Source organism: Nicotiana tabacum, chromosome 11, assembly GCF_000715075.1.
Source record: "Nicotiana tabacum cultivar K326 chromosome 11, ASM71507v2, whole genome shotgun sequence".
Classification (NCBI taxonomy): Eukaryota; Viridiplantae; Streptophyta; class Magnoliopsida; order Solanales; family Solanaceae; genus Nicotiana; species Nicotiana tabacum.
The window spans coordinates 3,948,656-3,961,170 of record NC_134090.1 but is presented as its reverse complement, the minus strand read 5'-3'; the positions used below and the strand labels follow the sequence as shown (position 1 = coordinate 3,961,170).

Here is a 12,515-nt window from a genome sequence, read left to right as displayed (position 1 = left end):
TAATCCGCCCCTAAACCGATAAGCCGTTAATAAAAAAATTTCAATCCTTTCCCCGTCCGTTAAACCGTTAACCCGATACCAATAAGCCATTAAGCTTCGGTTTCGATTCGGTTTTCGGTTTCGGTTCGGTTTTGAACACCCCTAATGGAAAAGAAAATTAGGAAGAGTGCCCTAACAATTTTTACTTATCCTCGTAATTTTTTTAATTTTTTTTACTTATAAATAGGACTTTTGTCCTCATTAGACCGGGGAGGCAGCTGAAAAACCAGATCTGAAATCCAATTACCAATAAGCTGAAATTTCCTTGGAAAATTTGGGGTTTAAGACAATACAAAGGCGTCAATTGAAACCAAGTTCATCTTCAGATCACTGTGAGGTTTCAGATCACTATTTTATTGGTTTTTTCAAAAACTGAATTTGCTTTTCAAATTGCTGCTGTTCGCTGGAATTTTTGCTGAGCTTCATCCTTACTGTTTTCTAGCCTTTATTTGGCTCAATTCAGCTATTTACTCCGCCTAACAGGTATGAAAGCTCTGTAATTATTTTTTAAATGATAAGAAACATTAACTCTTTCATAAACTCTGGATGATCTTAGGCTGTGATGAGTTTTCTGTTAATACTTTATGGAAAACAAGGGACATAAGCTAGTCAAATTATTGAAGTAGCTACATGGAATTGGTTTAATAAAATTTAGGAGTTCTAGTCGGCATTTTAGCATTTTTAAAGTGTTGAAGAGCTTGAATCTGATTCAATTTGTAAGAGTCTGAGAATTCGATTCTTTGTTTTAGTTCTGAATTGATATGGATAGCCTTGTATGTGTCGATCTGTTGTTTGGTTTGAAAAATGGGCATTTTAGATTTTAAGTTATTGAATACTCTGCATATTTGTTTAGAAAATGGTTTAAGTGTATATGACTTGGATTCTTCTCTCTTGTTTGGTAGTTGAATTGTAAAGATAAATTGTAGTAACTGAAGGATACATGTTTGGAATGATATATGGCTTTTGAATGGTGTTATTTGCTTATGAATGTTATCAGTGTATTTAAATGTTTACTCATGTTTAACTAGGGGAAGAATGAACGCTATTTTCTAGTTAGTACTTTGGATCTAATTATTCATGCTTAAATTAGTACTATAGATATATTAATTCCAAGGCAACTGAATTGTTACAGAAGTAACTGGGAATTGTTATAGAAGTAACTGAAACAGGTCATGGGAGTTTTTGGCTGATAAAGTGATGCTAACAAGAATTGGGTTTTGGTATTGAACTATTATTTGTTGGTTTTAGTGAGCTGTGGGTTGATTTGATTTTTTGGAGAAGAAAGCATGTTTGGGTGTAGGTAACAGAGCTGGTCCAACTTCACGATTCCCTTAATGTTAGCCCGTTAATTACTTGTAATGTAGATAATCCTGTCAACTGCAACAGTAGCTAAGTGCTATACTTCCTCCACAGTAACTCCATAACCCATAGCCTTCACAATAATCTCAAATTTAGGAGTTGAACAATTCACTCGCTAATATGCTTTTAGGTATGATAAATAAATAAATTATCGTGACTATGGGTACGGTTCCCGTGGTATAGTCATGATGCGTAACTCCAAAATTCAAGTGCACGCCCACGTGACTTGACCTTACAACTTCAAATAAGTTAAAAATAAACATGTTGTAAATCGCGGGTACGTTTCACGTGGCGCGGTTTGCAATGTGTATAAAACGACAAGTGTACAACATTGTAACTTGTTTTAAATAATTCCATAAATACTAAAAGCGGTTTTAAGTATATAATTAAAAGCAGTTAAACGGTAAAGCGCACAATAGGTCTAAAACATGTAACAATCAGATAATTAAGCCGAGTGTAATTGTAAAGCGACCGTGCTAAAACCACGGAATCCGGGAGTGCCTCACACCTTCTCCCGGGTTAACAGAATTCCTTACCCGGTCTTCTATGTTCGCAGACTTCAAAACATAGTCAATTTTCCTTGTATTGGGATTTAAAATAAATGGCGACTTGGGACGCCATAAATAATTATTCCAAGTGGCGACTCTATAAATTAAATAAATAATCTCATTTCAATAATGTCACTTAAATTGAAAAAACTTCTTATCTTGAGGTGTGACAACCTTGCTTTTAGTCTTTAACATATTTTATGATTCAAATAAACAGGCTCGTAATTTGTTGAGTAGTGCATTTTATTTAGGTTCTTTATTAATTCAGTCTGTTGAAGACTGAGAAATATTTGGATCTAAAGGTGTGCTTAATGGTCAATAATGTGAGATAAAAATCATGAAATTTCTTGTTCAAATAAGAACGCTAGAGGAAAAAATCATTAGGTGATTAATTTTTATCTGTGTAGGTCTCCAATAAAATAGTTGAGATGGAACGAGCTAACTCGGACAATATAATCATATAAAAAATAAAAATAAAAACGAGAAATATTTTGCTGGACGAAGACTTTGTCAACCTTCGTAGAAAATTAAAATAGAAAAAGAAATTCAATTAATGGGGTCCTTTTTCTTTGGCAGAGAAGAGAGAGAGGGACGTTTGTGTTTGTGCTTTGGAGCAATAATTCAATTCAATGAATCCACTTGTACTTTTAGCTGTCCATTGTGTATATACAGTGGAGTATTGATGCGGTGGTCTTTAAAGGAATTTCCTACTTCCTTCTATTAAAGTTTAAAGAAAACAAAACAACAATAATTCAAATCAACTGGAGTAAAGCATTAAGAAGAAGAACAATAACAACAACTTGAAGTGCTAGTAGCTAGTTATTTCTATGGAGTAGAGCCCATCTCATACTAACTTTTCTTATTTGAAGTGCTAGTAGCTAGTTGTTTATATCTTTCTCTCCTATTATCATCAGTTGATCTCTTACCACAGCTACAATTTATCCACATACAGGTTTTATTTCTTTTCAGATAATGAACTGAATCAATGGCATCATCTTGTGCTTCTGAGAGTACTTCACAGTTTCCTCGGTGGAACTACAAAGTCTTTCTAAGTTTTAGAGGTGAAGATACTCGAAGAACATTTACAGGTCACCTCTTCAAAGGCTTGGAAAACAGTGGAATATTTACGTTTCAAGATGATAAAAGGCTAGAGCATGGCGCATCAATATCAGATGAACTCTTGAAAGCTATCGAACAGTCTCAAGTTGCCCTCGTCGTTTTCTCAAAGAATTATGCAACATCGAGGTGGTGCTTAGATGAGCTAGTGAAGATCATGGAATGCAAGGATCAATGTGGACAGACTGTCATACCAGTCTTCTATGGTGTGGATCCATCACATGTTCGGAAACAGAGGGAGAGCTTTGCTGAAGCCTTTGACAGACATGAAACAAGCTATAAGGATGATGATGAAGGAATGGAAAAGCTCCAAAGATGGAGGAATGCTCTAACTGCTGCCGCAAATCTAAAAGGATATGATGTCCGTGACGGGTGAGTTAAAAACACATAGTAATTTCTTATAATGAAAAAAAAATGGAATACTACAAAGAGAGGGTTGTTCAAGTGCTAAGCACCTTACCCAAGGGCGTGGCCTAGTGGTCAATGAAATGGGTGAGAACCATGAGGTCTCAGGTTCAAATCCCAGCGGAGGCAAATACTAGGTTATTTCTTCCCATCTATCCAAGCCTTGGTGGATAGAGTTACCTAGTACCTGTTGCTGGTAGGAGGTGGTAGGTATCCCGTGGAATTAGTCGAGGTGCGCGCACGGTTATCAAAAAAAAAAAAAGTGCTAAGCACCTCCAACTCCAAACCCTTGGGTTGCGGGTTCAAGTTACCATAGGAGCAAAGTGAGGAGCGGTTTTCATTCAAATGTGGTTGCTTATGTGAAGACTACATATTCTACTATAGAAAAAAAATTTGTATCTCAAAAATGAGTTAAACAGAATAGACGCTAAATAAATTTATCATATTTACAAAATAAAAATTAAATGATGGAAACTTAATCAATTTATTTTGCTAAGAATACTACTTACACAATCTAATTTCATTGTTTGTCATTTAGACGTTAAAATTGTTTTTATTTTTTCCTGAAAACAAAAAGGAATGATGGTTGTTATATATGTTTCTATCCGTAAGAAGGTATTGTTCCTATCAATATAATTAGAGAGAATAAATAAAAGAACACCTTAAGCTATTCATGTTTTGCTATTACCCCTGAAATCTGAAATATTACGTTTCCTATTTAAAACCTCAGGGAGTGCCACTGAATGGAGAGTGGCTTCACTTCCTTGTAACGTGCAAAAGCTAAAATTAACCTAAAAATAGAAGCCATTGACATTTTTACTTTATGTATTGCATATTAATTATTTATTTCTTTTTTCTTTTCTTTTTATTTTTTATTTTCTTGAAGTAAACCAAGTTGAAATTCGTAGCCCTAAAATAAGAGCAACACCAAAAATAAATTAATCAAAAAACAAAAGAGAAGGTGCAAAGTTGGAGCACTGCTCTAACTGCTACTGCAAATCTAAAAGGATATACATCCGCCATGGGTGACTAAAAAATATATGCAACAGTTTATTTAAAATGTACTTTAGACGTTGGATATGTTTTATTTTATAATTTCTGTAAAACAGAATGACAATTGACTAATATGTTTATGTCAGCCAGAAGTCACTATAGTTCCTATCACTACAATTCCTCAATAACATTCTTGCACATATAATATTTTGATTGCTCCTTCAAGCGTTTGTTTTATGTGCGTAGTCTTTTAATCATATCTATGCAAATTAACAATATTTAGTAGCTCAGTTTGTTGACGAGAGTTTGATTCCTCACCTTGCAATCTTCTCTCCCTTTCCCCTACCCCTATGTAATAAAAAGTAATAATTATGAAATGCTTACTAATACTTGACTTTCTTACATTTATCCACAATTAATCTTCTTATTTTCGTAGGATTGAAGCAGAGAATATTCAGCAGATTGTCGACCAAATTTCCAAATTGTGCAATAGTGCTACTTTGTCTTCTTTGAGCGATGTTGTGGGAATAGATACTCATCTGGAGAAATTAAAGTCCCTACTTAAGGTAGGAATCAATGATGTTAGGATCATATTGGGGATTTGGGGCATGGGCGGTCTAGGCAAGACGACAATAGCAAGAGCCATTTTTGACACTTTATCTCATCAATTTGAAGCTGCTTGTTTCCTTGCGGATATTAAAGAAAATGAAAAACTGCATTCCTTGCAAAACACCCTTCTCTCTGAATTGCTAAGAAAGAAAGATGATTACGTCAATAATAAGCTTGATGGGAAGCATATGATTCCGGACAAACTTTGCTCTAAGAAGGTGCTAATTGTGCTTGATGATATAGATCATAAAGATCATTTAGATTATTTAGCAGGTGATATTGGTTGGTTTGGTAATGGCAGTAGGATTGTTGTAACAACTAGAGACAAGCATTTGATAGGGAAGGATGATGCAATATATGAAGTGAGTGCACTACCTGATCATGAATCCATTCAATTGTTCTATCAGCATGCTTTCAAAAGAGAGGTTCCAGATGAGTGCTTTAAAGAGCTTTCATTGAAGGTAGTAAATTATGCTAAAGGCCTTCCTTTAGCCCTCAAAGTGTGGGGTTCGTTGCTGCATAATTTACGACTAACTGAATGGAAAAGTGCTATAGAGCACATGAAAAGTAACTCTAATTCTGGAATTGTTGATAAGCTCAAAATTAGTTATGATGGATTAGAGCCCAAACAACAAGAGATGTTTCTAGATATAGCATGCTTTTTGCGAGGGAAATATAAAGATTACGCCATGCAAATTCTTGAGAGTTGTCATTCTGGAGTTGAATATGGATTGCGTGTCTTAATTGACAAATCTCTTGTATTTTTTTCTGAAAAATGTCAGATTCAAATGCACGACTTAATACAAGAAATGGGTAAATATATAGTGAACTTGCAAAAGAATCCGGGAGAACGCAGCAGACTATGGCTCGTCAAGGATTTCAAAGAAGTGATCAACAACAATACAGTAAGTAGGCTAAACAATGCAATAATATTTAATTTCTAATTTTTGTATTTCAAAGACACATAGGGCAGTCAATTCCAATTATTTGTTCATCTTGCTTCATCTTCTTGCAGGTACGTCCTTTTAGTTGTTTACTTTAGTTAGTAGGAGAAGCAAAAGTAATAATAATTGCCTAATTAGCAAAAAAATAAAAAAATAATTGCCCAATTTGTTTAGTAGCCTCTTTAATTTATGTTGCCTAATTCGTTTTTCTTATATTTTTTAAGCAGTGGGTTAGTCTAATAGCCACTTAATTTGTTTGATCCAATTTCATTCTTTGGATTAGCATGTTATAGACATGAGTGGGTTGCTCTAGTGGTAAGCACCCTCCACTTCCAACCAAGAGGTTGTGAGTTCGAGTCACCCCAAGAGCAAGGTGGAGAGTTCTTGGAGGGAAGGAACCGAGGTTTTATCGGAAACAGCCTCTCTACCACAGGGTAGGGGTAAGGTCTGCGTACACACTACCCTCCCCAGATCCCACTAGTGTGATTATACTGGGTGGTTGTTGTTGTTGTTGTTGTTGTTGGATTAACATGTTATTACATAATAACTCAATCAGAGATTCACTTTACCATTGTTTATTTTTTCTTATTTTAAAAAGTTTCTACAATATATTGGTATTGTTTCAATTACAATTTCTTTCTATCACAGCATGAAGCTTACAGACTTGACTCTAATGAACTTCTAAGAAAAATGTAATACAATCAACCCTCTCTATAACAGTCTCGCTTGTTCCGATATTTTTTGGCTTTTATAGTGAATGGCACCTGTAACAACATTTGGGGTTTAAATATTTTTTGACCGTTATAGATAAAAATTATCCAAAAATCAACATTTTTTCCTTTTCCAATGTTACATATAAAAGATAAGAAATTTATTCAAATTTAAAATCTCAGAAGATATGCATATTTCTCTTGTTAAATATTGAAAAAAACTAATACATTATTAATAAATCCATAACTAAACGTATAAAGATTTAAACTCTAAGTCACAACACATTTTAAAGCTACTTAAAAAAATAAATTCTTTCAAGATTAATGGAAGAACTTTGTAATTGTAGTTTATTTCGTAGATTTTATTATCTTACTAGCAATATAACGCTTGAATTGACGAAGATTTGTGTTCCAAAATTTCAGCAAAAAAGTATCCAATAGCTTTCTCTTGAAGACAACTTAATTCGTTTTTCTTATATTGTTTTAGCGATGGATTAGTCTAGTAGCTTAATCTTTGGATTAACTTGAAAGTTTTATGACAATTTATTACATAATAACTCAAACAGAGATTCACTTTACCATTATTTTTTTATATAAATAGTTACAATTTATTGGTACTGTTTCAATTACAATTACTTTATATCACATCATGAAATGCTTATAGGCTTCACTCTAATGAACTTCTAAGAAAAATTTAATAATAGAAAATAAAACTACTTTATATCACAACATGAAAAGCTTATAGACTTGGCTCTAATGAACTTCTAAGAAAAATTTAATAATAGAAAATAAAACTGTAGAATTAATTGCAAAAAGTATTTTTCCGAAGTTACATCAGTATTTCTTAAAAAGTAGTCATATTAGCAAGCGGATTTTATACTACATTTGAAATTATACTTTGTAGACTAATGATCTTCTTACCAGGGAACCATGGCAATGGAAGCAATCTTTCTTCCTTATTTCAATTCGGGTATATTACGTTTTAGCAAAAAGGCCATGAAAAATATGAAAAGGCTTAGGATATTAAACATAGAGAGGTCGTTGACCTATGATGGTTCCATTGAGTATCTGCCCAACAACTTGCGTTGGTTTGTCTTGTATGGCCATCCTTGTGAGTCACTGCCATCTACATTTGAACCCAAAATGCTTGTTCACCTTGAACTCTGGGGTAGTTCACTGCATTATTTATGGATGGAAACAAAGGTACAATAGTTGAGTTCTATTTTATTGCCATTTATTTTTCTCTCTAACTATCTTTGTCCTTTAATTTAGTGATATGAACAAATATTATTGCTTTTGTCACGTATTATTTGAGGTACTTCCATTTTTTAGTTAGAATTATGATGCATGTCTTTAAATGAACAAAAGTTACTCCCCCGGGTTCATAATAAGTGACTTTTTTACCTTTTTATTTTGGTCCAAAATAAGTGACCTTTTACGTAATCTTTCCAAACTTTGCCCTTGTTTACAAATCCCAATTTGTCAAGTTAATAATATGCTAATTTTAATTAAGGGTAATTTAGTAAAACTACCTTTTTATAGCAGTTAGTATTTTCTTAAGGGGTGTGCTAATGACCAAAATGTCACTTATTATGGACCGGAGGGAGTGTTAATTAATAAGCTCAAATTATTTCCATCTCAAAAGAAATTATTGTATTTTGCTTTATTTGGGGTTGTTCTCAGTATTATTGTAAGATCTTTATGTCCTTTTTTTTTCCAAATCTTCCCATCGTCATTTTATCTAAGAAGCTCAATTTGAACTCATTCAAATATTTCTCATAGTAAGATTAGATTCATATGAATCTAATCCTAGGGTTGTACATAGTGGGACGGAAGGAATACTTATTAGTAAAACAAAAGGAATTTATTGTGTACAACTATTTTCTCGAATGACATATACGCTTTCATATATTGCTTCCGGAATTAACATTTCGGTTTCCCCATTTTATATTACACTTTTTTAAAGAGAGAAACACTTTTCTCTTTGCTACACTTTTTTTCAATCATGTTAAATTACAGTTAGCAATATTTTTATTTTTAATTTACCTTTTCTTAACAAGTAATTTTCCATATATAAAAAATAAATTTCTAATTTCGCACAAAAATAATGTGTTGGCCCTCATAATTCAAATGCTATCATTCATTTCTTGTCGAGGGAGTATCAAATACTTTTAGGAAAGCTAGCAATAAGTAATTAAGTATTTACTCATTTGATGCGCACAAATACAAATGATAGATAACCAAATATTTTATTATTGGAATCCTGCGGAGCAGCAAAATAGGTTCTTTTTTTCCCTCTCTCTATCTCATTATGTGTTCTGAACAGCATTTGCCGTCTCTACGGAGGATAGATCTCAGCTCCTCTAGAAGCCTGATGCGAACACCAGATTTCACGGGGATGCCAAATTTGGAGTATTTGAATATGTTATATTGTAGTAATCTTGAAGAGGTTCACCATTCCCTGAGATGTTGCAACAAACTCATTCGGTTAAATTTGAATTATTGTAAAAGCCTTAAGAGGTTTCCATGTGTTAACGTGGAATCTCTTGAATATCTGAGTTTAGAATATTGCTCTAGGTTAGAGAAATTTCCAGAAATCCACGGGAGAATGAAGCCGGAGATACAGATTCACATGAAACACTCTGGGATAAGGGAACTACCATCATCTATTACTCAGTACCAAACTCATATTACCAAGCTAGATTTGAGCGGTATGGAAAAACTTGTAGCTCTTCCAAGCAGCATCTGTAGGTTGAAAAGTTTGGTTAGTCTGAGTGTGTCGGGTTGCGTCAAACTTGAAAGCTTGCCAGAAGAGATAGGGGATTTAGAAAACTTGGAGGAGCTTGATGCCAGCTGTACCCTAATTTCACGACCTCCATCTTCCATCGTACGCTTAAGCAAACTTAAAATCTTTGATTTTGGAAGCTCCAAAGATAGAGTGCTCTTTGAGTTCCCTCCGGTGGCAGAAGGATTTCGCTCATTGGAAACTTTGAGTCTCAGAAACTGCAATCTAATAGATGGAGGACTTCCGGAAGAGATTGCATCCTTATCCTCTTTGAAAAAGTTGTATCTCAGTGGAAATAATTTTGAGCATTTGCCTCGAGGCATAGCCCAACTTGGTGCTCTTCGAATCTTGGACTTAAGAAATTGCAAGAGGCTTACACAATTGCCAGAATTCACGGGGATGCCAAATTTGGAGTATTTGGATCTGGAGGGATGTAGTTATCTTGAAGAGGTTCACCATTCCCTGGGGTGTTGCAAAAAACTCATTCGGTTAAATTTGAGTTTTTGTAGTCGCCTTATAAGGTTTCCATGTGTTAATGTGGAATCTCTTAAATATCTGAATGTAGGAGAGTGCTCTCGGTTAGGGAAATTTCCAGAAATCCACGGGAGATTGAAGCCGGAGATACAGATTCACATGAAACGCTCTGGGATAAGGGAACTACCATCATCTATTTCTCGGTACCAAACTCATATTACCGAGCTAGATTTGAGAAGTATGGATAACCTTTTAGATCTTCCAAGCAGATCGGTAGGTTGAAAAGTTTGGTTAGTCTAAATATGTCGGGTTGCTCAAAAGTTGAACGCTTTCCAGAAGAGATAGGGGATTTAGACAACTTGGAGGAGCTTGAGCAGATATGACAATATAGTATACATTTTTTGTTTTTTCCTTTTGCTGGCTTATGGGATACATCCAAGGCAAATGGAAAAACACCAAATGACTATGGGCTTATTAGGCTATCTTTTTTCCGGAGAAGTGAAGAAGTATGGACTTCGTTTGTTGTATAAAGAAGAACCTGAGGTTGAGGCCTTGTTACAGAATATTGCATTGGGATAAGGAGGAGCAGATATGACAATGGTGAACAACATGACTCCGTGACAAATGAAGCCAGTTGATCCTCTTCTAAGAAACAAAGATCACATTCCTAATTTTCAGGGGAGCTGTCTTTGAGAATCTGCAGCAACAAGTAGAAAGGCCATTCTCTTCAGAAACTTTGCAGCTTTTTCCTACTTGGTATTGAAATTTGTTTTTTTCTCTTTTAATGTAATTATCTCCTTCTATTAGCTACAAAGTCTTCTTCCAAAATCAATATATTTTTTCTTCTCAAACTTTCTTACTTTTTCCTCTTTCGTTTTCTTTCCCCTATTTAAAGGAGCTCATCAATGGGTGATGTACATATCAACAATGAGTTTTTATCAATTGATTCTCCATCTTAACCATGGTGAGTTAAAGGATTCCAACAAGTATAACTTTTTATGCTCAAATCAGATCCTGGTATTGTGGAGAAAGCTGAGTACGAGATGAAGTTGAGGTTCGTTCTCCCTCATGATCTCTCTGTTCTTTATGTTTTTTTTAGGAAAAAGTGAAAATAAGCAACAAAGGCTTTGTGTTAACTTGCCTATTACATCAGATGAATAACAGAATACTAGTTTTGTGGTAGAATTAAAGGCTCACGATCATTTAAATTTCTTGCAAAATATTGAATGCTAGATTATTATACCAAATGTTACTTAGAAGCCCCTTTCTTTCAAGATTGTTTGCACTAGCTAATTCATCTAATATGATCGTTTCAAATTAGGAATATCTGATCTTTTTTTATCTTAATGTCTGTTGTTACTTGTTAAAATGGATCTTGATAAAGCAATAACATCTATATCTCTTTATTACTTATAAGTGGTTTTAACAAGTTCACTCTTTTGCTTTTGCAGTTCAAATGGGAACAAGGTATTTTGAGAACTAAACGGATGACACTGCATATGAAGGAAGGGCACAACTAGATTCTTGCCGTAAGAAAGAGATGCAGGAAAGAATGGACCAAAGGGGAACTATTTCCAGGAACTGAATGTAGCAATTTCACCTGTCTACCCGGTGTATTTTTTCGCGAAGCTTGCTATAAGGTGGCTCCGCTGACTTAACATCTTCACAGTTTTAAGTAAATTAAAAAACCTTTTAGCCATAGCAAACACCTTTTTTATGTCCAATCAACAACAAAACCTTATAAACTCAATTGTAACACCATGAAATCACCTGATCAACATTCATTAGCTTTGTATTCTTTGACGATTTCGGTTTCATAACTCTTTCCCCTGCAGTTAAAATATGTAGTTAGCCCGATTGCACCCCAAGGGCGCAGCGGAGTATTAAAAAAAAGTAGTCTTGGTAGTCGGAGTTACGAGTTTGTATAAAGTTTGGTTCAAACATCACCGTTGTAAAAAAAAAAATAGATACACACATTAGAAAGAAACAGATACCTTCGCAAATTTGATTGGGAGGTACTGATTTCTTCTTCTTCAGTTGGCGATTAGCCTCTCGTGTCATCTTTGGAGCTTCTTATAAATTATTTTTTTATCTTAGGTATAATTCGTTTAATAATTTGTTAATCATATTATGCCTACACTATAGGAATTAGAGTTGGAACAGAGTTATTAAACTAGCCAAAGAGTTTTGGAGCTAACAAAACTGTCTCGATAAATATACTACAAACAACTCGTAGTATTCAGAGGCGGAATAACTATGAGATCACTGTAGAAATCTATAAACTTTAAATTATGGATCCGCATTTGCTTACCGTTAATTTTCCATCTCATTTATCTTGGCTGGTTGTGCCATAATTAAATCCACGGTGGGACATTGTAGGATTAGTTTACGTAAATGTGCTTGTAAATTGAATAACGTGAGCTAACATTGTAGACAAATTCTACTCAAGAGACACATTAACAAATAAGAAAGAAAAACACTGAATCATCTTTAGTTAATTGTGTCAAAACAACCTAAGATATTTAGAAACCAA

The 12,515-nt window shown here is 34.2% G+C and overlaps 1 protein-coding gene across 3 annotated transcripts; it reads left to right on the top strand.

Moving 5' to 3' along the window:
- Nucleotides 1-246: 246 nt before the first annotated feature.
- On the top strand, nt 247-11,925 carry LOC142166192 (TMV resistance protein N-like). 3 transcript variants are annotated; one of them, XM_075224691.1, is made up of 8 exons: nt 248-522; nt 2,899-3,434; nt 4,897-5,530; nt 5,852-5,974; nt 7,648-7,926; nt 9,050-10,738; nt 10,878-11,036; nt 11,434-11,925. In XM_075224691.1, the coding sequence occupies exons 2-6, from the start codon at nt 2,932-2,934 to the stop codon at nt 10,262-10,264; spliced, it is 2,754 nt and encodes a 917-aa protein (XP_075080792.1). In that variant the 5' UTR covers nt 248-522; nt 2,899-2,931; the 3' UTR covers nt 10,265-10,738; nt 10,878-11,036; nt 11,434-11,925. The 3 variants fall into 3 exon arrangements, with proteins under 3 accessions (XP_075080790.1, XP_075080792.1, XP_075080789.1); XM_075224689.1 differs by having other exon boundaries at nt 247-522; nt 2,916-3,434; nt 4,897-5,974; XM_075224688.1 differs by having other exon boundaries at nt 4,897-5,974.
- Nucleotides 11,926-12,515: the final 590 nt, after the last annotated feature.

Bases quoted from the DNA above. Each gene is read 5' to 3' on its own strand.
- LOC142166192 (XM_075224689.1), top strand. From the start codon at position 2,932: ATGGCATCATCTTGTGCTTCTGAGAGTACTTCACAGTTTCCTCGGTGG. The intron at 3,435-4,896 runs GTGAGTTAAAAA...TTATTTTCGTAG, and splicing joins GGATATGATGTCCGTGACGG to GATTGAAGCAGAGAATATTC. The intron at 5,975-7,647 runs GTAAGTAGGCTA...TCTTCTTACCAG, and splicing joins AAGTGATCAACAACAATACA to GGAACCATGGCAATGGAAGC.